Raw genomic sequence first — 25,968 nt, 5'->3', positions numbered from 1 at the left:
GTGAATGCTGTGGAAGACAAAGGCTGAGAAACTGTTCCAGGATGAAGGAGACTAAAGAGATGTGACAACTAAAAGCACTATATAATCCTGAACTGCATCCTGTGCAGGGCAATAACATGGTCTAAAGGACATTTTTTAGTCAATTGGCAAAACTGGAATGTTGGAATTAAATCAATGTTAAATTGTCAGAATTTATAGCTGTACCATGGAAGACAATATCCTAGTTCTTTGGAAATAAACACTAAGCATAAGAAGCAAAGTGCATGATCCACGTGGCTTACTCTGAAATGACTCAGAAGAAAGATATGTGTGCCTTACAGATAAAGAGGGGGAGGGTAGGAGAGGGAGAAAGGAAAGGAGAATGGATCAGGTATATGAGAATTCTCTATACTATTCCTGTAACTTTTCTGTAAGTTTGAAGTTATATCAAAATGAAAAGTTCAAAAGAAAACATCTAAATCAAGGCCCATCAAAATTTGCAGGCAGCAAGATTGTGCCTTTTAAGAGACAGCCCCTTTCTAGGCCCGGGAGGAGTGTAGTGATGATGGCATGGTTAAGGACCCACTCCATCATGGGTCGGGTGCTAAGACCCGATCTGGGACGGAGTGGGGATGGTGGGAAGGTGGCAATCACAGAAAGGTTCCTCAAGGAGCTTGCCTATAAGCCAAGACTTCAGACTTTATTAAGAGTGAGACAGGCAAAGCAGTCAGGGAGGGCATTCCCAGCAGAGAAAATAGTGTGTAGAGAGGAGAGCCAGAGGGCCAGCAAGGCAAAGTTGGGCAGGGCCACCAGGTATAAGGCAACAAATTCTGGGCTTTAGCCTAAGAACAAGGGCTGGTGGTTGAAGAGTTGATTTTTCAGGCTGGGAAGGGACATCAGATGCGTAACTTCAAGGAAAATCTTAAATGTTTTTTGTTTTTGTTTTATTTTGAGACAGTCTCACTCTGTCACCCAGGCTGGAGTGCAGTGGTATGATCTCGGCTCACTGAGGCCTCCGCCTCCTGGGTTCAAGCAATTCTCCCACCTCAGCCTCCCAAGTAGTTGGGATTACAGGCATGCACCACCATGCCTGGCTACTTTTTGTGTTTTTAGTAGAGATAGGGTTTTGCCATATTGGCTAGGCTGGTCTGGAACTCCTGGTCTCAAGTGATCTGCCTGCCTCGGCCTCCCAAAGTGCTGGGATTATAGGTGTGAGCCACAAGCCTGGCCTTAAATGCTTTTTACATGCCCTGTTCTTAAGTCTTCATCTATCCCAGACACCCTTGGAGCTGGGCCTCCTAGATAGTGGGATTGTTTGGGACTTTTCCGCCATCATCTTCCGTAAGGCAGAAAGTGGGCCTTTTGCTACTGCTCTTTAGGAGCCTTCCTTTGGTGGCTAAGGTTGGATCTGTGTGTTCAGCCTCTTGTTAGTGTGATTATCTTCTTGAGTCATGAGCTTCCCCAAGTTGACAATTGCCTGCCAGCCCATCACAGTGGCATCTCTGTAAATTATTAAGAAGGTTTATGAGGCCAGGATAAACAGCATGAATCAAGAGAGAGACAGGCCTCCCTCCTTTGCTTACGTTGCTGTCACTCAGGGAGGATGCCAGAAGAGTTTGGAGCAAGGGGAGCAGGGAGGGAGAGAGAAGGGGTAGGAGAAAAATGGATAAGAGTTGAGAGAGGAAGGAAAAGATGAACAAAGGAGGATTGGAGAAAAGGGGAGCAAAGGGAGAGAGAGAATTTCTTCTTAGAAGTGGGAAGACCTGATAGCAGCTTCTTTTCCACCACCATTTGGGCTGCCTCTGCATACAACCAGGAAATTCAGACAACATGTAGGACTATCCCTTCTTTCTGCTGATATTCTACTACCATTATGTGACCCTGGGTAAGTCATTTGCCTTTCTGGGGAGCCAGTTTTTGTCTCTTCCCATTGGCAGGATTGTTAACTGCCAGGGATGGTAAGTGCATTGATGCACAAGCTATACTGAAATGCTCTGAATCCTTTAATGAAGTCTTTTGAAAAGTAATAAGCTTGATGCCACTGTTCTTATTTTAAAAGTGCACTGATGCTTTCCAGTCACTAACTTGTCACTTTGCATGCAGGCAGGTTACTGCATTAGTGGGGCAAAGAAAGTCTTGAATACGCTGGGATAAATAAATTACTATTGGCACTTAAAGATGCCAGTTTTAATCACAGATGAGGACTTTGGGGATAAGTGCCTTTGTTTCTTTGATTATCTGCTTTTGGGATGCTGCCAAGGACCCCTTGCCCTGAGTTAATAAATTCAGCTTCGAAGACCAAGCTCTTCCTTCTTACCAGCAGAATCAGAGCTGCTATTAGCACTCTAATTATTTATGACAACCATAGGAATTCCTGGGAATTTAAGTAAAGGAGAAGTGTTTCAAGTATATGAAACTGGAAACTAGGAGGCCCAAAACTCGTTTTGTAGTTTTATTAATTATTTATTTTGAGATTGGATTAGTCATTTGATTCATCTCTTCCCATATACTCTTTACAGTGGTTGTAATTAGGCTCTACCCCATCAGTTTATTTTGACTTTTGTAAAATGGAAGTATTATGCTTGTAAGAGCCATGATATTTAAATTCAAAGAGCACCTGACTGGGTTTAGGTGACAGACCATGAAAAGGAATTAGAAGAGAAATTAGACCAAGCCCTTTGGTTTCATTATTCAGGTGGCATATAAAGAATCTTTAAAATGTCCCAAATGACTTCTTAGGATCACAGTTATCCATTCTTTACTGTAATGAGCTCTAATGGCCTAATGCTGAAGTAAGTATTGATCAGAATCCAATGACTTATGACTTTGGCCATCACAAGTATCCAGTTGGAAGACACCTTGATTGGCCTTGATTCTCAAAAGCCGCATATTTATTCTTTCCAGTGCTGAGTGTCAAAATCCAAGGTCAGAGCTCATGCCTGCCATAATTTCCCATGTATGAAAGAGTGCCATTTGTCAAGTGTTTGGTTTTTTTGGTCTTTAGTATGTACATCTGTATTACAAGTGGAAGGATAGCTGCCTGAAAATAGGCAGCTATTCTTGATTCATCTCAATGCTCAAGAATCAAGATTTCTTGATTCATTGAGATATTCAAAGACTTATTTCTTAGTTCCATTCAACAAGTATTTATTGTGTGGCTCCTGTGTGCCAGACACTGTGCTAAGCTCTGAGGTGATGGTAGGAAACGAAGCACATAAGAATCTCTGTTCTTATGAAGTTTACATGCTAGTGATATATTCTGGCTCATTATATTTTCTAATAAACAGAAGAACAAACACCCATAAGTGATTCCATTCAGTGGTCGCCTTGTTTGTGGTTTTCATGGCACCTCTTTTGGGAGCAAGGCTTTCTACAATGCCTATCCTAGTGTTCTTATATTAAGAGGAGTTGAGAAAATGCAATTAGATCTCTGAAGATTGGGATTTTCCCAGGTGGGTCATAAACCTTAACATCTATTACTTCTGGCAAGTTCTAAAAAAAGGTGTAGATTAGACTGAATATACACTAGCCAGTCTGTTTTATGGTGATCAGATTTTTAAACAATTTTCTGCCACTCGCTTGCTTCTTAATTTTCACTTTTCTCTCAAGATAGAAATAGTAGAGAAAAAATAAATTCAATTTGAGATAATGGTTCAGATTTCTAAAATCTTGGAGGCTTGGGACACTGTTATTCTATTATCTTTTTTAGACAGTTTCCAGTGGCTTTTCTCTTCATGGAAGTTTTAGGTATCATATTTATTAAAATATGACATGATTTTATTTGGGGAATTCAATTTTGTGAGCAGTTATTAAGCTCTAAGGATACAGATGTGAAACATAAACTATACACGTCTGCCAGGGTCTCACAGCATAGTTGGGGGAAACAAGAAAAGGAGGAGTTATGTCCTGGATGATTAAGAACAAAACAGAGACAGGTACAGGGTGCTGTGAGAACAGAGGCCTGAGTATAATACATATTACTGGGTTAATGATTCTACCATTTAGAAAATACTTACTACGTGTTGGGCACCATGCTGAGCATTTTACTGACATCATCTAATTCTCATTGCTTCTCTGGTGAAGCAGGTAGTAGTAACTGTGTTTTACAGATGAGGCAACTGTGACCCAAAGAGGTTGAGTGACATGCCTGATGTCACACGCTAAAAAACTCTGCAGCTGGAATTCACGCTAACATATCTTTGCCTCCAAAGCCAGTGCTCTAACCACTATGCTTACTGACCTTCTTGTGCTGCTGTATTCTCAAACACAGTCTCTCCATAGATATCTTGGACTGTGTCGTGCCAGGGACTCCTCCATACTTATGACGAACTGCATTCACCCTGGGAAGCTGGGCCAATCCTCCTTTGTATTAGTACTTGATTTCCTGTGAATGCCATGCAGCCTTTTTTTTTTATCACTTCTCTGAGTAGCTGGGTGATACGACTTCACACATGTGTGTCCCTTGATGTAATTTGGACTTACTGTGTGGCATTAGTCAAGTCACATAGTGAGAAAGTGATAAAGTCTCACTTTCTCATTTTCCCCATTTGCCACTGCTGTGGGAATAGTTATTAGGACAAACAAAAGCAATATTAGTCTGGCCAAAGATGGAGTGAGATGCTTTCATTTGTGGCTTTTGTCCCTGGGAGCTGAGTTGTAGCTGGACTGATCCACTCTGAACTATTCTGTCTTTTGTGACAGTTGTGTTTGCCTTTCCAAGAGCCTAAAGTACAATCACAGCTCACTCTCTTTCCCAGTCTCCAAGCATTTCCACGATGCCCCATCACTCCAAGATTGTCATCGATGCAGTTGTCTCTGTTTTAGATGACGACCTTGCCCCAGCTGTCCCTGGAGGACGGCAGCTCGATGAGTAAGTCCTGAAGCTTGCTAGATGTGTCTCAGTATTTCACATGCCTGCACTGACTGGACAAACCCTGGTATGGGCCTTAGGACTTGGTTGCCTCAAGTGTCCTGAACATCACTACTGAAAGTGTCTCTCTGGTGATTTATTTTTCTGACTTGTGTTTCCTTTTTCAGCAAATGAAAAGATTGAAGACATCAATGGCTGTCCGAAGAACAGATCCCAAATGGTAAGTGGTGCATAGGTAGCAAATGTTTGAGTTCTGTCAGTAAGCCCTGCCTCTAAATGATATTGGCCATCTTGAAAACATTCATACCAGATGCTTTACTCCAGGGGATTATATTAATAAACTCACAGCTATTTCCAAATAGCCGTGTTCTGCTTTTCTGACATTTGTTGGCATTTATTGAAAAATGGCTGTGATTTTTATGTAGATTGTGAGACAGTTAAAGTGAAATATTGTCCTTGCTCTTAGACACAAATTATGCAGAACTGGTACAAACATATACATGTTTAGTACTTGAAATGTTATGACTCGTTCTGCTTCCTCAAAGACCCACATCAATATGTGTTTGTGTGTGGAGCTGAGGCATGGATGAGGTGATGGTATCTTACTAATCAGAAACTGGAGCATGTGGTCAGATTGCCTTTAAAGGTTAGAATGATGTGAAATCAGAACTGTGACAGGAAATGTGAAATGTGCAGTCACATCTGAAGCTTTTCAACATAACCTTTGCAAGTGATATTCTCTCTGGCATGATGCATTTAAGCTCTGATATTAAAGCTTTATACATAACCCCCAAAACTAATCTTTTAAAAATCTGTTCTTTTTCTTATTGCATGTCCTGCACATAATCTTTGAATTAAAATTTATGGTTATTGTTGAGTTCAGAAAACATCAACTTAGTTTTTCACTTCAAAACACATTTCAAGCATGAATATTTACAAAAAAAATGTATGTTTTCAGTGTCTGTTAAGATAACACTAATAACCTATTTAAAACATGAAGGTGGCAACTTAAGGACAACTATTTTTTGCTGGACATTCGCTTCCAGAAATCTAAAAAAAAAAAAAAAAAAAAAGGCATAATTTGCTTCTCTAACCCCATCCTACCTCCTTTGAGTAGGCACAGTTTGATAGGTCTCATATCAGAATAAACCAAAATGATTGGCATTCCTTGGGTTTACTGTTTAGTTTTCTGAATTGTTATCCCAATGACTTGGGCAAACAGGCAGCCTTTTCAGCTGGCTTTGTTTTTCGTGCACAAAAACATTTTTTTAATAAAGATGTCAGTGTATGTATGGAAGGGGAGTCATTTTCCAGTTTATATTCTGAAAAAGTTTTTGTTGTTGTTGTTCCACTGAAGGTTTTCTTTCTTTTTGATCCAAAGACCAACCACTCCTTACATAGGAAAGTCCCCAGGCTGACATCTCATGGCTACTTTGACTTTTGGAAAAACTGGGCTGCTATTTTTGCTGCAGCTACTGCAGCTGTCTAGGGTATTAATAATTGAGAAAATTTGGATGATAGAAGACTTAATTTTAGTGCAGGCATGCTACACATGTAGTCCTATCTTCATATGAAACAGATGCATTATTTCCCTCCAGGATAGGTACTGATGCAATTGCCCCAGCCCATTATAATGTGCATGTAGAACGGGTGTGTGGAAATCGTCAACCTTTTATTCTATTTGGTGCACCTGTATTCTAAGCACCTTCTGTTGGAGGTTTTGCTTGTTGTTAGAGTCTACTTCCAAGCTTATACAGATTGAGTAGCCCTAATCTGAAATATTTGGGACCAGAAATGTTTTGGATTTTGGAATATTTGCATTGTATTTACAGCATCCCAAATCCGAAAATCCAAAGTGTTTCACTGAGCACTTTCCTTGAGCCTCATATCATGCTCAAAAAGCTTCGGGTTTTGGAGTATTTCAGATTTTAGATTTTTAGATTTGAGATGCTCAACATGTAATATTGTCACTTCACATTCCTCTTTGCAAATTTATATGCAAATAAGTTACTTATAAATACTACCATAGCACCAATGCAGTGTTGCAGTTTCTCCATAACTCTTTCAGCCATGCCAGTGCTATATTGTTTTGTTTTTGTTTTTGTGTGTGTGAACTGTGTGTGTGTGTGTTTTTTTTTTTTTTTTTAGAATACAAGAATATAAAATCCTATAATTGTCTGTGATAATTAGTTCCAGCTTAGGGGTGGGGAGGCAGACACAGTCTTGTGGTAAGCCTAGCAGAGAATAGTTCAGCGTACAGGATGTGAGTCCAGGAAAATGTAAGAACCTCTGCCACAGTTATTCTATTCTGTAGGAAATAAGTAGGATGATGGTAAGGACAATAGGATCATTGTTCTTGCCCCTACATCACGAAACAATGACAAGTTCATAAAGCAGAACTCACTAGATCACACAGGAAGTTCTTTTGATAGACAGGCATGGGTGATTTTCTGGCTAATAGGACACCTGTGTGCACACAAGCATATTTTGCTCAAGTATAATTTGACAATATGGTATAGGGTGTGAGCCACCATTTCTAGATTCCTAGGTGGTTAACCTTCTAATTAGACTTTATATGGGTGGCCAATAATAAACATTGGTTGTTTGCTAAATATTGCCTGTTTGGAGGATACCAAAGGAGGAGATATGTAGAAAGCATGGCAGAAGGAAGATGACACACAATGAGATGAGAACTTGGGAAGTGTATCCTGTTAGGAGGGTAACGGGCTCTGCCAGAAAAAAAGAAAGTCAGCATAGAGTTAATGTGGTCACTCCCTAAGAAAACAGATAGAGCACCTTTAGGGTCCTTTAATAATGGAGACAAAAGCAGTTTTTTTTCAGAGCAGGAATGGAGTGGGTGCTATTTCAGTTTTCAGTGGGTCAGTTCGTATCCTCAGCTAAAGGGTAGGTTAGGAGCATGAGCTTTGTAGGAGGAGCAAGCCCTGGAAGAGGGCACCTTTTTCTCCCTCCCTTCACTCTTCCTAACCCACTAGGCTGTCCAGCTGCTCTGTTCTCTGCCCTAACTCCTGCGGTCTTCCCAGAGGATAGGGAAGTGAAAGCAGACATTTGTGGAATATGGCTTAGAGGATTCCAGGGGCAGCAGTGCGTAATCATAATGGGCTTGGCATTGTGTACTTTTAGACTGTCAATCTGCAAGCAGTCACAGAGTGCCTGCTAATGCCAGGTGCTGGGCTAGGCCAAGCTGAATACACAGGTGACCAAGATGTGATCCCTGCCCTCAAAGAACTCAGATGAGTGGGCAAGAGACCAGAGAACAATTAGAACAATAGACTACTGCAGCTGCGCCCACAGACATCTGTGCATGGCACAGTGGGGACCTATTCTACCCCCAGGACAAGGAAGGTTCCAACATAGCTTCTAAAGGGTTAGTCTTGAAAGGTCAGAGAGTTCACCACAAGAGACGATGGGTGGAAGAGGATTTCAAGCGGAGACAGCCAGGCATGGAACCCGTTTCTGGAGAATGGGTTTACCTGAGGATATCATGGATCCCACAGAGGAAGGTTTTACAAACAATCATTCATTGATGGTACCAAATTGCCACAAACTGTGTCTGGTGAGGCTCTTCTAGCCCCTCGGCAACATCAACTCCTCGTCCTGCTGTGCCTAGGGTGAAAGGAGGGGCATGGAAGAGCCCAGAGTACAACAGACTCATAGGCACAGAGGTCTTTTCAGACCTGGGATAAGCCTTCTGTATGCTTTATCACACAGATTCCTACATCTGGGAGAGAAACCTCAGAACAGAGTTTTCTAAAGCAAAAAATTCAAGGTCATCAATTCCTGTGGACAGAAGTTCAGCCATGAAATTTGGGAAACGGAAACACAACCCAGTTGGAAGCAGCTGTTAATATTTTTATAGCAGCACTAATGTGCATCTACACAGTTCTTTAAGGCTTATGAGCCCATGACACATTCAGTCCTCCTGACTGCTGTGGGCTGGTGTAACACTCACACCTTTTGGGTGAGAAACTGAGATGCTGTTTCCGGGACGCAAGCCTGATGCTTTTCCATCAGCATTTGTAACCCTCAGTGCCGCCCTCCTCTTGGCCTTCATCAAATGGCACCAGGACTGTATCCTAAAGGCAGAGAGGCACAGCAGTGGCTTCCCTTTCCTGGAGCAAGCCCAGCCTTGGCTTGTTTTTAAGGAGCCCTTTGCCCTGTTTCAGTCTGACCCAGATGCTTTTGGGGCCAAATTCTTGGAGATGGAGCTTTAGAAACAACACTCCCACCCCCATTCCCTCTCCCCCACCAAATTCATCCCCTTGGCCCTTAAGTAAGTGTGTGTGTGTGCGTCAGAGCTGGTTAAAATGTTTTGTCTATTTAACATTGCCATGGCAACCAAGGGGCATCTCTTTGGCTTTCAAGTGGTGTGTTCAGCAGAGTTATGTGTTAGTGTGGAAGGAAAAACATTGCTTGGAGGTTAGCCAGCGGGTGCTGGGGCGGACCTGCTTCCCAATTTGAACTCACTATACTCAAGACATTGGGGGCATTGGCTCACTTTGGAGCCTGGGAATAACCAGTGGCAGGGGGTGGTTTTCTTTTTTCGTCATAATTATTTTAAGCAGCTTGCCTTTCTGTTGTTGATGAGGAGAAGTGCAAAGTTAGGGAGGCTTGCTTGCCTTTTCAGCAAAAAAGCCCCAGGCCTGCTTTCCCCTTTAGCTGATCTTGGGCCTGGGGTCACCTGAGCCCAGAGCTTCCTCTGGGCTCTTCAAGGAGTCCTCCTGCCTTCTTCCCTCAGTGCATCTAGACTGAGGGCCAGCCTGAACTTGGGGACCAGCCAGGCCAGGTTTCCAATTCCTTTTCTGCTATTCTGCAGCCTTGAGCTAATTACTTAATTCTTTGAAGCCTCATATTTCCTTTTGTATGAAGTGGGGTTGATAATAATACATACCTCATAAAGTTTTCATGAAGACTAATGAGGCAATGAAAATGATAATAATGGATAATAATAATTAAAGTGATAAAATACAACCAAAGCTTACAGCGTTTGCCTTGTGCTAAGCACCATGCTAAGTGCTTTACAAATACAGCATGTCCCCTTAGTTCATCCTCCCAATAGCCCTTTGATGCTGGTGATCTTATTATCCCTATTCTCCTGGCATATAATCAGCACTCAGTATATGGCAGTTGCTATGACAATGAAGATTTCTTTCAGTGGCCATTCATGTTTTGGGAGACATGGAACCCTTTGGAAATCTGAGAACCCTTCAGAAATCTTCTAGCTCTCTCCTCCCCAGATTGCACTTACCCCAGAATTTTGCATACAACCTGAGCAGATCATGAACCCCAGAGGCCAGCTCATGTATGCCCTGGGGCTCCATAGACCCCAGGTTTGGTGCCCCTGCTGCGTAGGGCACAGCTCTGCTTCTTGCCCTGTCCTTTCAGGGAGCTCTATGGAAAATGCCCACACTGGAGTTCCTAAGACAGTAGGAATCTACACTTAGGCACAGAGAAGGGCCAGGTAGTGATTTTCTAACTTCTATTCCATAAGCAGAACCCCTCATTTTCCCAAATAAAAGCTATGGAACCCCATATATGAGCGATAAAAGCTGCTATAAGTAGGGATAGGTAGCCCAGGACAAGGCCACCTCCTTTGCAGGAGGCCAGCACCTGGGGAGATGCAGTGGGATGGAGCCTAGGAAGGAACTTGGCAGCATCAGGTTTCTGCTCTGCTCCTGGCTCCAGCCCTCCTTTCTCTGGTCCTCCTCAGTCTCTTTTCTGTGAAAAGACACAGTCGGATTAGGTCTCACTTACCTCTGACCTCTGCAAGGCATCACAGCTGAGAGCAAGGGCTGGGAAGGCCAACTGCTTGTAACCCAGGCATGTCCCTTAGGCTGTAAGGGAACCAGTTCCTATAACAGAGGTAGTAACAGTACCTGCCCCACAGGGTTGTTTTAAGGCTTCCATGGGACAATCTACATGAAGTGCTGGCACGTTGCTGGCCACAGAGTTGCTGGCCTCAGTAGATGTTAGCTCTTTTGATGATTTTTCAAGGGACTTAAGTATTTGTTAAAAAAAAAGCAGACATGCCTCGGGAACAGCCAACCCTGCTTTTGGGTGGGGGCTTGTTTAGTGGGGTTTGAATTCATCTGTATACCTACATCTCTCTGAATGATAGCACTGGACTCAAAGGAAACCCCTGAGAGATCTCATGTCACAGAGCAGGGTGGTCAGTCTCACTCAGTCCCATCATAAGTAGCCCTGGATAATCCACTTGGCCTTGGCACTTGACTTCCTTCTATGAGAAATGTGGAAGAGAACAACACCTCGCAGGGTTGCCATGAGATTTTAATGAGCTAACATTTACTGAGTACTCGCTATGTACCAGACTATGTGCTGAGAGCCTACTTAATCACTCAGGACAGCCCTATGATAAAGACGCAGTTATTGTCTATATGTTGTACATGGGGACTGAGGATTTAAAAGGTTGCTCTTGGTCCCAGATTATTTACCTAGGCAGAGGCAGAGTTGGAGCTCGAACCCAAGTCTATTTTCAGAGATATGGTGTTTACCTCTGTGACAGAGAAGGGGTATCAAAAATAGTCTCCACCTCACCAAGCCTTGTTCTCCTTAATTTTCATCTGCCGATACAGCAGAACCGGTTAGGCTTAGCTGAGAGTTAGCAAAAAGGGAGGAGACGGAATATTTCTGGAAAGGGCCTGAGTTGACCTGCTGATGGGAACATGAAAGCTGAAATGGGCAGGTGGCCCCTTGTGAAAGGCAGCTCCTTGAGTTGGCCTCGAAGAGCCCTGGCGCCAGGTACCTCTGGCTACATTCTCTCCAGAGTCTCCTGGGCCAGGAGAAGGCCATCTGCAGTGGGATCAGGTTTCCAGACCCAGTGACCTCGAGCCCTCCCAACAGCTGCCAGAAAGCCGGCCACATGCCTGGGGAGTGTCTGAGATCCTTGGGCAGCTGAGTTGCCTCTTCCCTGGGCCCTGGGCCTATTTTTACACGGCCCTAAGGGTACACACATGTTGCAGAACCAAGAAGGAATGAAGAAAAGTCCATAGGCCACTTAGAATTTAAAGCAAAGTAGCAAGAGCTCAGGGCCAAGATCAGCAGGAAGCATGCACTGCTTCCCGCCCAGGGCGGCACATACACGCTATCACTTTTATGTGTTGGCCATTGTTCATTGTCTTTCAAAGGTGGCAACAACCTCCACGTCTGTCTCTCTCTTCAGTCATGCCTGTGTAAAACTCTCACTGCGTTCCCATTTCCCTCTCCATACTCTTGAGCACAGAATAGAAGATCCTTCAAGATCTGATTACCATCCTCTCCTACCACTTGGCCACTCAAACTCTATGCCCCAGCAAGACCAGACACCTTGCAGTATGCCAAAGAGGCCATGTATTCTCATGCCTTTGTACTTTGATAATGTACAAAGTACTTATTTACAGACAAAGTACTGTCCAGTCTGCTAGGAGTGACCTCCCGCTTGCCCCTTCCTGGGCAGTGTGACCTTTAATATTCAGGTCACTTGTTTCCTCAAGGTGTTGACATAATGAGGTGCCTATCATCTTTTGTGTCCCCAAGTGTCCTGTGCCTGCCTTTAGCATAACACACTCTCTTGTGGTTGTCTGTTTACTCATCTTCTTGAAGGAGATACCATGTCTTTCACTTGAGTATCCTAAGCATCTGTCATTTTGGTGAATGGCATGTGGTCAGCATTTAGTAAATACAGGATGGGTAGATGGACAGACAGAAAGACCAAGGAGGGAGCTGACCTGAATGTGTGTGTGTGTGACTAGAGGATTGTAACATACCATTATTCTGATTTCATTATCTACAGCTGAGCAGTGCTTTGAGCACTCAGTATTAATTTGGAAGTTCTTTATAGGATTTAAAAAATAGATATGTAGCACTGTTCTAGAAGTGTCTTTCCCTAATTCTTTTCTTCCTCAGTTTATCCAGAGGACCCAAATAGAACGCTGTAATTACTCTCAGGAATTGTGGTTAATTTTTAGTTTGTTGAGTTTTTTGTGTTGCTTGAGGTGAGCATATTTAAGCACCCTCACAACCACCAGTTTATTAATGTTGATAACAAAAACAATGATAAGGTACTGTTCTAAGTGCCTTACATGTTTTAACTCATTTTATTCTCATAACAGTCGTATAGAATGAGGAATATATTTTATCCATTCCATTAAAAAGAATAGAGAACTTAGACCTTGATGCCACTTGATGTGCTCTGCCAGGGGCCAACTGTGGGTTGTGATAAAGAACCTCTCATTCTTTCCCCTCACACTGTAGCGCCTTTGTCCCTGACTTTCCACCATGCTTTTATTTAATAAAGTACAGCAAACACTTAGAGTAGGTACTGGTTTAGATATTTCATCTGTATTGACTGATTTTATCTTCCTAAACCTCTATGAGAGCATATATAATTATTATTGTCATTTGACAGATGAGGGAACAGAGAGCAGTTGAGTAACTTGCCCAAGGTCACACAGCTAGTAAGTGGCAAGCTGGGGTTTGTTTGCTGGAAGGCTGACTTGAGAGTCTACTCCCTTAACTGTTATACTATTCTACATGTAAAGAAATTGATTAAAGGAGAAAAAAAAGACTCACTATGACATGGAAAGGCAAACATTCCATTTGTAACCCTAGCCCCTCATCTAGGCATAGGCAGAGGCTCAGGATGCGACATTCTATTGTGGGAAGGAGATGTGAGATAAGAAGAATAAGCATGGGCTCTGGGATCAGGCAGACCTGGGTTCCACACACGGGGCATGTGTGCTGGGCAAGTTAATTTAATTTCTCTGAGTCTGTCTTCTCATCTGGAAAAGGATAATGATGGAAGCTACCTTCTAGGGTTGTTGTGGGGGGTTATAAAAGGCACTTGGTTTCATCTTGGCTCACAGTGAGTGCACATGAGAAGGTCATTCCCTGCCCTGTTTACAAGTCACATATTTTCTAACTATGGTACATCAAAAGATTTCTTCATATTCAAAAAGTACGCCCTCAGTGGGGTAGCTGAATAATGTCAACCCATCCCCAACAATGTTCACATCCTAATCCCCAGAACCTGTGAATATATTATCTTACCTGATGAGACACTTTGCAAATGTGATTAAGTATTTTGAGATGGGATAATGATCCTGGATTATCTGGGCAGGCCCAATGTGATTACAAGGATTCTTGTAAGGAAGGTGAGAGAGGTGACAATGGAAGTTAAGTTGGAGAGAGAGATTGGAAGTTGCTAAGTTGCAGGCTTTAAAGGTGGAAGAAGGGGCCATGAGCAAGGAATGCAGGTGACCTCCACAAGCTGGAAAAGGAAAAGGAAACAGATTCTCCTCTAGAGCTTCCAGAATGGATGCAGCCCTGCCAAATCCTAGGTTTTAGCCCACTGAGACTGATTTTGGACTTCTGACCTCCAGAACTGTAAGATAATACATTTGTATTGTTTTAAGCCATTAAGTTTGTGGTTCATTTATTGCAGCAGCAATAAGAAACTAATACACTGGGATTCATGCAAAATAACTCTTCCTATATCAGAGAGTAAGCTATTTGGATTTTACAGCATAGGCTCATTTTGCTGTAAATGTGGGTTCCTTGGATTTCTGAGTTTACTGGAAGGTGCTTCTATGGTTAGAACCCTTCAGAATGGAGCTTGCTGCATCAGTCCATTCAGAGCACATCAATAGGGAAGCATGTGGAGGACAGAGACCCACAGCTTTTTATTTCTAGCACTGTGTCCACATCGTGGGCTGATAGACATACTGAACTGTCATGAGAGAGGCAAGTGCATCTCATCTCAGTAATTAGAAGTGAATATTGCATCTTCTGGACCTCTTTGCCAACGTAAACTCACAAGTAGGTACTTTGTCCCCACAACTAACATATGTTTGTCTTGTTAATTAACATAACATTTAAGCAAATGTTAGGAATTTACCACATTTTATATGCTATTTAATAACATCAAAGCTTTGAAATGTGAATAGTTTTTTTTTTTAAATCTTTTTCAGTTCAGTAAAAATATCCATATTCTCAGCACCTGGCATAGGCCTAGGTATGTTAGAAGTGCTCAGCGAATGTTTCTCAGATGAGAAAGCTAAATAAGTGGTCCAACAATCCAGGAGTTTCAGAGAGAATGGAGTGATGTGACACATCACATTTTAATATTTTGAATGCACTATGTAAGTTTAAGTGCTCTCAAGAAATGTGAGATTCAGTTTCTTCACTCACAATTTTATATTTTAACTCAGTTATAAAGGTAAATAAAAAGACACCAAAATAACAGATTATTTACATTAATAAGGGAAATGGTGTTTGGGTTGGTAAAACCTCCGATAGTAGTGTTCAAGCTTTATGTGTGAGAAGCACCTGGAGAGATTATTAAAACAGATTGCCGGACCCCACCCCCAGAGTTTCTGATTTGGTATGCCTAGGGAGGAGCTGGGGAATTTGCATTTTTGACAGTCTCCCCAGGTTACTGCTCTGTGACCCACCACACTTTGCCAAGCATGACACATTGTCTCTGAGTTAAGTAACAAAGCCTCTTTGCTTGGATATGACTGAGCAAACATGCATTTAACTATATATTAGTTTGTAAAGTTGTTTGCAGTTTTAAAAGTTAATATGAGGGAATCCTTTTGCTTTTTTGGAAAGGTTAGGATGCCTTTAAGCTGGTCCAACCCGTGGCCCACAGGCCGCCTGCGGCCCAGGATGGCTTTGAATGCACCTCAACACAAAATTGTAAACTCTCTTAAAACATCATGCGATCTTTGTTTTTGCGACTTTTTTAAAGCTCATCAGCTATTGTTAGTGTATTTTACGTGTGACCCAAGACAATTCTTCTTTTTGCAGTGTGGCCCAGGGAAGTCAAAAGTGTAGGCATTCCTGCTTTGTACATTCTTTTTTCTTAGAACTATTGTAAGTTCCAAATTGATATGATCTGAACTGTGCACATGGTCATGATCTGATTGGAGTTTGAGATGCCTTCTCTACCCCCTTCCAGCTCACTTAACCTCTGTAACTTTTTTTTTCCACTGAATGTTTGGGGTGATAATTCTTTAGTATAGTGGGCTTAAATGCCTGTGTCCCCACTAGACATTAACTTCTTTGAGGACAGGAGTCGCATCTGTCCATTTGCTCACACTGCTTAGCAATCTCTTAGATGCTCACTCAGTGCATGTTTAATGAAGAAATTTCCAACACACCTGCATTGGGACTGAGGTGTTGTGAGTGGCAACATGGTGTACTCAGGAAGGTTAAAGAATGTAGCAAATGTGAGGCTGACCGAGGTTGGGGCTGGGGGAAGGGAAACATGGCTACATATCTGAGCTGAAAGAGAAATTGGATGGTGATTTATAACTGTGTGGATTGTGGTTTATATAAAAGCCATCTGGGCCTCATGCTTGGATCCACCTCCCTGCATATGTCTTCATGGAGTTCTTATGTTTCAGCCTAGCATCAAAGGGGTGTTTTTTTGTATATGTGTTGTTTTTAAAAAAATTTTGCCATGAAGTGGAACTTAGCAAGGAATTCCTGTTTGCACTTTGTAAGGTATGATTAGCCTATGGCATCTGCATGTTGGGAACTGGTCAGGTCAGTGGACAAATGCCAGTGTGCTCACTTCAGAGAGTAGAGAATGGTGGCCAAAAGGCTAAGTTGAGGTGCTTCTAAAACAAAAACTGAACAGATGCCAACAGTTAGATAAAAATCAATATATTTCATTAAAGTTGATCTTTTGTGGATTGGCATGCAACAGGCAAAAAATTGACTATAACTGGGTAGCAGCTGCCCCCTTTAGGTAGGTGTGGGCTGTTGGTCACAATCTCCACCATTCCCTATTGTCTTATACCTAACCCCTTTTACTCATTTGTTACCAGCCTATCCCCCTGCACACATTTGAGGTTTTTGATCCCTAAATGATTGTATTCTCATAAGTTTCCTGAGCTTCCTCAGGAATCCTAAGCACTGGCATATGGTAGCTTGAGAGATCTCTGTTTTGGGAGCATTTTGATTTGGAAATAAGGCCTATAAATGTTTATATTGATTTAAATTATTCTTGCTCCTGAAGATTTAAAATACTACAGAAGAAGCTAAATGTCTTCCCTAAGGAAGTTACTTCTTCCTCTGTGAAGTGTCCTGTTTAAAATGTAAAGGTTAGATTTGGTTTGGAGGGACTGATTACTTATTGCCTTGTTGTACTGCTGAAGTCAGAGGGCAGGAAAAATGACCAAGAAAGGTGGTGATGTTTCTCCTCAGCTCTGGCAAAGCACTTGCTGTTTGGTTGTTAATGCCCCATGTTTGCACAGGGCTTCGTAGCTTACAAAACATTTCCTATTGTGTTCAAATTCTAACTCTGCTATTTAACAGCTGTGACTTAGGAAGGCTGTTAAACACCCTGTGCCTCCATCTCCCCATCTGAAAAATGATAATAATATCTTTCTTATCTAGTGTGGGTTAAAAAAATAAAAATTAACTGAAATAATAATGTATGAGACAGAATTTAGCCCAGTGCTTCATGTTTCGTAAGAATGCAAATATTAGTTTCTGGCAAGGTCTCTGTACGGCTTTCAAGAAAGGAATAATTATCCCCATTTTACTAAAGGAAAAACTGAAGCTTAGGGAAATTAAGTACCTTGCCCAAAGGTGGCCAAGGATCCCTGAGAAATCCAAGATTCCCTGGACTTTCCATCTGGTCATCTGAAATCCTTAATTCCCCTTTCTACCCTTGAAATCTCCTCTTAGTAATAGCTCCAATAATGATGAAACTTTGAGATGAGTTGACTTTTCCTATTTCAGTAGCTTTCATGGGTGAGAGGGCTCCCACAGTGGTGGGAACATGGTACCAGTTACACAAAGTTGGATGTCAGGGGAGAACCTGTCCACAATTTAATCTCATATACTTTCCCCTGAAGGAATATGAAGCAAGAAGAAAGGGGCATGCATTCCAGGTTTCCACTAAGGGACTACTCGTGCATACCTTTAGTGGGAGGTTTTCTGAAGTGAGTCAACTTGGCATTAAAGTATTCCTCAGGCCCCCTTCTGTTTCTCCAAGGAGATTGTACAGAGGAAACCCTAACCAGACCAAAGGGCCTTTCATGGTTAGCCTTTGGATAGGGTATTTCTTCCAACTTGGTCTTTTCATCTACATACATTGCATAACCAGTCTTGTGAGACTCCTTTGAGAAGGATTTGCCAAGATTTGATTTGAGTTTCAGAATTTATTGGTTGCCTCCTTTTATGAATGATTATCAAGTGCTCTCTCTTTATGATTACCCAGCAGTTTAATTTTAGCCCTTGGGGTGGGTGGAGGGAGCCTTCCTGATATGTGGATATATAGATAGAACCATATGGAATGACCAATATTTAACCATTTTTTACCTACAAAAATGGCAATTTTATCTAGTTCAACCAAAGATTTGGCAAGGATGTAAATAGTAACAGAGATTAGCATTCTATGACGACCTAAAAATTATCACTTTTTCTTCACAGGTGCATTAGGTATCTTGTGGCCTTGGAAAGCTCAGGGATATCCTGTAATGGAATCTTTCCTTGTCTAATTTGCTCTCCTCTTTCAGTGGATTTTGGTCATGCCTCTGACATTGTGGCTGTGGCAGTAGGCAGTATGCAGAGTGGAGAATTAGTTATTATATGCTTAATTATTTTTAATTTCATAATTCCTAATCGGCTGGCATGTAGCTCTTTGCCTTTATCACAGACTTTAGAATTTGAAACTATTGGCCAAATCGTTTCTTAGTATAAAATGTTTTGTGTATTCCTTGCAAAATTCCCCCAAATTATATATTCACAGTCATCAGTGATCTAGCATTCAGGTGCAACTCCTTAGCCATGCCTACAACTAGCTTTTGAAATAAAACATAGATTGAGGTAATGTATGTGGAAGTTTCTAGTATTGTGCCTGATATGTAATAATCACCCACTGATTGCTAGCAGAATTTGAAATTAGAGTGGAAACAATGGTGATTTGGGGTTAGATTTCTCATAGACATTAACACAATAGGGTGTACTATAAAGGCAGAGAATAGCAGACCATGGCCTTCATTCTAGCCATCATCAGAGTAGGTAAGCAAAGTCCTGCAGGATTCTGAATTGAGTATTAATGCATTCAAAGGTATTTGCTTGGCTTCGTTTCCTGCTTATGGATGCCACCAGGACAGGTCTTACATTTAAGTACATACTATCCTTGGAATTTCAGGAAATGCATGGATTGACTGTTCGTGAACAACCAGAAGAACCATAAGCTGCCGATAGTGGTAAATTGGCTGAAGCACAAAGCACAAAGCTGACTTACACAGGCTGGTGTGAGGGAACTGGTACCAAGCTGAGGAGTGAGTTTCACTCTTGGCCTTCCTCTACAGATTTTTCCATTACCATATTCCTTTATATCTACTTATTTTGTGGGTATAACGATGTGGTCTAGTGATCTTCCAAAACTGAAGATTCACTGCACTCTAGAGACATATCTACTCCTGAATTTCAAGGATCTGCTGTCTTATTTAATTTTGCATTTATATTCTGCTACCTCTTGAAGATTCTATGGTGGCTTATGGGTTTAAGCATGTAATATGGCAAAGGTACCAAAAAAACAATCCAGACCTTTTTAAAAGAGCATAGTGAGTAAGTGTCAGGCTTTTGAGTAGGTGCCTTGATAAGAATAAGTTGTCCCTTAACATATTTGTGACTGTATGTTTAGTGGAGTGATTGTTTACTTAAAGTCAACTCTTGCCCAGGAGACTAGCTGCTCCTTGAGGGAAGGACCACACTGTCTTGTCTGCCTGCATTTTCTGCCCATTGAATAGGACTGAGAAGAGAATAGATGCTCAGTCTGTATTTTCAAGGAATGAACGAGACTGTCAGATTCCAGGTAATTGCACTGGGTGACATCTCCAAGTGTCTGTAATCCCATTCTCTCTACCTCTGTTGTGTGTCTTGGGGGACTGGAAGTCAGGAATTTTTTCTTAAAGTTTGAGTCCACGTTTATTTCCTCCTCTGTGGGTAAAACCAATGTTTTCTGCAAAAACTATTTGGTTTTTAAAAAGTAAAATTGATATATGTATACATTGTATAATGATTTCCACAGTCAAAATAATTGATACTTCTAGTACCAGGCATGCTGTACCTTAGATCTCTAGAACTTGTTCTTTTTAAAACTGGAAGTTGATACCTTTTGACTACCATCTTTCCATTTCCCTCATCCACCAGCCACTGGTAAACCACTGTTCTGCTCTCTGCTTCCATGAATTCAACTTTTTATAATCTCACATATAAACAAGATCACGCAGGATTTGTCTTTCTGTACCTAGATTATTTCACCTAGCATCATGTCCTTCAGGCCCATCCATGTTGTTGCAAATGGCAGGATTTCCCTCCTTTATTATGGCTGAATAATATTTTATAATATACCACATTTTCTGTATTCATTTATCCTTTGATGCATTGCACACTTAGATTATTTTCCTAACCTGGTAATTGTGAATAGTGCTGCAGTGAACATGAGTCCCCAAATTAAAAGGAGCTGAGCAAGGCAATAAAGCAGGAGGAGAAGCAGTCTGACATGGGGACTCATAAGCTGTGTCCAGCCCCTGATTCCCACATTCTGAAGCTTTCCTGTTTCAAAGCCACCATGAGAGCTTGAACTGGCTTGCTGTAAACGTTAATGCTTGAATGGCCAAATATCTCTTTGAAATACCAATTTACTTTCCTTTTGACAGTGGTAGTTCTTATGGTAGTTCTATTTTTAAGTTTTTGAGGAACTTCCATACTGTTTTTCGTAATGGACTGTTGACTCTCCTTAATGAAAACTATTTGCCTAAAAGGTCTTAGGCTTTCTCATGTAACTCAATAGAAGAGACTTGGACCACAAAGTCTTTTGGATAGATAGTTGTGGTTCTGGCAGGGTAAAAATGAATGCTAGTGACAAATTATGTATTCGTAGAAAGGCTGTACTAGTGTCACATAATTTAACAAGTCTCAGAGTGTCTCACACTTCGAAATGATCTTTCACTTTCAGGAAATGCCACTGGTATGAAAATTCTGCCATTATGAAATTACATGAAGAATGAGCCCTTTTAGAGCTCTAAATATGTGAAGTTCCAGATCATTGACATATATCCACCCACCCAATCCTCTCAGTAATGGTGGGAGATAGATATCAGCATTTCATGTTACAGATGACAAATCTAAGGCTTGAAGCAGTTAATAATTTTCTCAGAGTCTTGTGGGCATCTGTCAGGGAGCCAGAACCGGGGTAGGAGGAGTCCAAAGTCATGTTCTTTTAAACAGATATTGTCACCTAATAATTGTGGGCAAGAGGTAATGTGGGAAGCCAATGGCAGTCCCTTCGGTCGTGATGTGAATTTGTTTATCAGCAACTTTTCAAGAAAGAGTTGTGGAGAAGTAAGCATGACATCAGGTTATGGAGAGGGCCCAGATTCCTGGAGAGCTGTGCTTGAAAGGAAAGCCGGGAGGAGGAAACGGAAAGCAGATAAGCCTGTTCGATTCTCTGTTTCACCAGGGGCCAACCCAAGACACAGCTTTGGAATGTCCTGTCCTTAGAACTATTGCCCAGGGCCACTCATGCCTAAAATTACAACACAGTAACAAAAACTACCAGTTGTTGGGCACATATTAAACATCACAAATATATCCTCTTGTCTAATGACAACCACCACCCTGGGGGGTAGGTGTTATAATGCCCATTTTATAGATCAGGACACTGGGGTAACTTGCTGAACATCATAATTTAGTAAATGCCAGAAACAAGATTTGAATCCAGACTTGTCAGAACCTAAAGCCTGTATTACATCCTCTAAATATCACTCCTTAGCCCTAATCATTCCCCTTTTGTGTTTGTGTCCAGCTTCTAGCTTGAAGTCCTTGACTTGGAGCAGTGATTCCTTTTGGAAGTGCTAGGAAGTTTTAAGGAGAGTTACTCTGAAATTGTAGCAGGAGAAAGGATATACAGAATGGGATATTGATTGAATGTACACAAAGGTATCCTTGGGCCTTTCTGACAACACTGGTCACCAGTGGAATTTTTCCTCTCGTAGGGTCTACCATCTCTAAAAGAGAACAGAGTTCAACCATAAGAGTTTCTTATGGGAACCTCCAGAGTAAGGATAGACTTCTAGAACTTTAGCTACAACTCCCCTCCCAGGTTTCTTTCTTTGTTTCATGGGAAAAATTGAGAAGTCAGAAAATAATAGGAAAATTATTCTAGGCACTTGGAAGCAAAGTGGAAAAAGATAGTCACTGGAGGAATTTGAGAATCTTGCTTTCAATTTTTTCTCTAGAGATAATTTTCTTTGTATCCATATGGACTTGCCCATTTGCTGTAAAGCAGAGAGACTCTTAAAAAGTTTTTTAAAAAGGGAATTTTTGACAACATCTTGGAAAGCTGAAGTTATAAATATTATAAACAGTATGGTGGATAACACTGCCAAATTAAAAGGAGCTGGGCAAGGCAATAAAGCAGGAGGAGAAGCAGTCTGACATGGGGACTCATAAGCTGTGTCCAGCCCCTGATTCCCACATTCTTAAGCTTTCCTGTTTCAAAGCCACCATGAGAGCTTGAGCTGGCTTGCTGTAAAGGTTAATACTTGAATGGTCAAAGCTGGGACAGAGTCATGGAGCCCCTCTTATGACTGGACAAAGTTGGCTTTCTTTATAAATCAGCCTGTGTGGCTTACACAAGGGCAGGCCCTGATGCTCCCGAATATTTCCATGCCCAGGAGAACTGGAAGCACCACCATGTGTTTCCCTCATTTCTGAGGTCCCCTTCTAAAATTAAAAGTATAGTGTCAGGACGCCGCAAACTCTGCCCTATTGGGTTGTGCATCTCCAGGACCACACTATGCTCCATGAGACATGCGATCTTGTGAGTTTGCTAGGCCCCCCACACTGATACAGGTGGACAAAAAAAAGAAAAAAAAGAAGGTGGGTAAATCATGTGTAAAGTTGTGGCCTCTAGGAGTATAGAGGAAAGAGACAGATAACACTGCAAGACAGACATTTAGGAAGGCATTTCCCCAAAGTTCGTTTTGCTTTTTGGCTTTGTTTCATTGTTTTCTTCTTCTTTTTTCCCTTTGGAAAGAGACAGAGGAAGGGGTATTAGAAGGATATGGAGACCTCTTAGATACGGAACAGACATTTCCAGTACATGTGACCACAGATGTTGATATTTGCCTCCCATCCCTCCCCTTCTTTGTGACCAGCCCAGAAGCCTCTGGAACCCTACCTTGAGGCCCCTGTTTGACCCATCCCTAACATGAAATAATCCATCCTCCAGCTTTCAGATAGGAAGGACTTGGCTGGGTTGCTACTGCCATGGTAATGGGGCAGGTCGAGGTACTGACAAGACTTCCCAAGGAATGAAGAGACCCTTGCCTTTGCTCCTTCTCTATGTCAACTCCTTTGTGTGGTCAACATGCCCCAATGTGGCCCTGTTTGCCCTTGCTCAAGGGACCTCTCATTGCCCTTCTCCCTTGCCCACCATGCTCCAGCCATTATGACTTTTTTTGGGTTCCCAGAATGTGGTATATTGGATCCTGTATGGAGTCTTTTAGCTTTGGATTCCCTAGGCTTGGTAAGTTCTTATTCTCCCCACTGTTGGTGCCTGGCTAATTCCTTAGGTCTCAGCACAAATTTCCCTTCATTCCTTCAGTCAACAAATATTCTTGAGTAGATCTATTATGTGCTGCACCCTATCCTAGGTGCTTGGGGCTACATCAGTGAACAAAGCAGACAAAAAACCCTATCTGTGGACCTACATGCTGCCACTTCCTTAAGATATTCTTGTCTGTTACCCTCCCCCTGGCCCTGCTGCACCCAGAGGCTAGATTAGGTCTTCCTTCCTGCATACACGTTCCCAACACTCTTCTCTTTCATGGTAACCATAACAGCTTGTCATCATGTACTTATTTGTGCATTCTTTATTTAATGCTGGTTTCCCTATGTTAGACTGTAGGTTCTACAATGTTGGGGATTATGTCTGTCTTATTCACCACTATATACTCAACACCAGCACATTGGTTGACACCCAGTAGGTGCTGAGTAAATAGGGGTGAAGGAATAGATAAATGAATGGATGACAATTATTTTTGATGGCAAATAGCAATATCAGGTATGAGGGTCCCACCCACTTCTGGGAGGAAGTTGTTTGAGTTGACATATGAGTTTTATGAAGAAGCTACACTGTGCTTCCAGAGTCACCAGAACTTGCAGGTTCTCACTTAGCCTTGCCTGGGGTCTAAAGCTCCTACTGCCTAAGCTTTAGGCATTTCATGATTTACAAAAATGGTTGTGACCATGCCTGACTTTAATGCAGCAGCTATTTGCCTCTCCTTCCAGACTGGAGATTTCCCAAGGGGCTTGGTGAGAAACTGTTATACCGTAAGAACTACGGTTCCATTTATTTGGTATGCCCAGAATGTCATCTTCCCCTAGGCTGTGGTAGCACCCATAGAGATGGTCTTCGTTTGCATTAATCATTTTCATGCGCTTTGCACTCAGCTACACTGGTATTCAGAGAAAAATGCTGCCATGACAACTGCCACAACAGATGGTATTTGATCAGTCTCTAAGCTACCAGGGAGATATATAGCAGTGCTTCCGAGGTTTGCATATTTTGCGTTATCAGGAGACCCAAGTCCAGCCTTAATCATGATTGAAATGCAAAGTTTTCCATTTGTTTCTTATCTCCTGATTCTCTTTCCAGTTGTTTGGCATTTGTTTTGATTTTTCTAACTCCCTAGCTCTCCTGGGTGGGGAAATACTTCAGGATATGGGAGACAAAGGCTGCAACACACATAGACCATGGAAGTTGCCCTGCAAGTCTAAACTTCAGAGACTGCTGAAAAACTATTCAACTTTGGGATGGCAGTCTCAGCAGAGATTGGCAAAAAGGCTTAATTGCAGCCTCTCTCATGGATGTTCAGGCACTGCACAAGGTGGAGGCCACATTTGGCTCCAAACAAAGGGAATTCTGGGGAGGTGCATCCTGGTCTGCCCCTTTTCTCTACCTCTATCCTTCATCCAGCACCTCTCTGCTCCCGGAGTCTCCAAGCCACGTGGTGGTCCCTCTTCTGGGGAAACCCAGAAGAGGGAATGCTGCAAATTCCAGCAACTCAGTCCCAGAGCTCTTGGACCCATTTCTATGGCAACAACTGCAATAGCTTCTCACCCAGTCCCCAGCCCCCTTCAAAAAGAATGTCAGACTTCATACAGATATTTTTCAGCTCATTTTGGAAAGTAGTTTATATTGGCCACTACGTGCTAATGAACAAGTTTGGTCTTATTTACATACTTTGCTGTTTAAGAGTCTTTTCTTTCACCTGCCTCCCAACTTTAATCGGATCCTTATCTCATGCTGTGTGTCTGGATCACACATGAGTCTTGTTGAAGATGGGCACGAGAACATCATTGTGCTGTAATGACTACTGGGGTGCTGCTGCTGGGGCCGTTCCCTCTTGAGATGTGGTAGGAGTTGGCAATTTCAACAGTACTCGAAGATGGATTGTGTTTACCTGTACAGTATTTAGAAGAAAACCTTAAGGTGAATTTTAATCACAAGAAGGACTGGATCAAAGAAACAATCTCCCTTTCTGATCTCCTTCCAAATGAAGCCAGGAGGTTGGAAGCCACATCTGACCCCATTCTGCTTCCCAGCCTCACTCTCTTCCTGGGGTGCAGATGAAAGAGCGTGGGTCTCGGCCGCCTTGTCAGCAGTGATTTTTAACCTTAATGGAATCTTATTAAACAGTGGATTTGAGACTTGAGGAATGTTTTTTGAACTCCTTCTGTGAACAGAGAAATCATAGTAGAAAGGTAAAATTCAAGGCACTTGATGGACTTACGAATGATCTTTTAAATAATGACCATGTTCTTTGTTTTAACATTTTCTGGAGTGCAGACCAGCCATCTGCTTTTGGCTCCCTGTATTTCTTCTCTTTAGAAGAAAACACTGGTGCCCTTAGGCTTTTTCTGTTCACCTAATAAAGGAAGATCCTAATGCTTCTCTTGTTTATGTGCTCTGATTCTTCCTGAGACAGACAGGAATCAAGGTGTGTGTTGAATGGCTCTGTGGACCCTAGAGGAGGATTATCTAAATGCAGGCTCCTATGTATGATGGA

General features: G+C 42.0%; 1 protein-coding gene across 9 annotated transcripts in view; it reads left to right on the top strand.

Annotated features, from left to right (window-relative positions):
- Window positions 1-25,968, top strand: part of NAV2 (neuron navigator 2) — a 766,628-nt gene that overhangs the window by 483,466 nt on the left and 257,194 nt on the right. For all 9 annotated transcript variants that reach the window (XR_007719073.1, XM_050755340.1, XM_050755338.1 and 6 more), the window contains one exon: window positions 5,017-5,069. Coding sequence is in view for 8 of the 9 variants with exons in the window: in XM_050755340.1 (XP_050611297.1) it covers window positions 5,017-5,069 (53 nt within the window). In the remaining variant the exon portion in view is untranslated. The remainder of the gene's footprint in view (window positions 1-5,016; window positions 5,070-25,968) is intronic.

The sequence above is a fragment of the Macaca thibetana genome, chromosome 14, assembly GCF_024542745.1.
Source record: "Macaca thibetana thibetana isolate TM-01 chromosome 14, ASM2454274v1, whole genome shotgun sequence".
Classification (NCBI taxonomy): Eukaryota; Metazoa; Chordata; class Mammalia; order Primates; family Cercopithecidae; genus Macaca; species Macaca thibetana.
The sequence above is the reverse complement of the archived record's forward strand: the minus strand, read 5'-3'. Positions and strand labels throughout refer to the sequence as shown.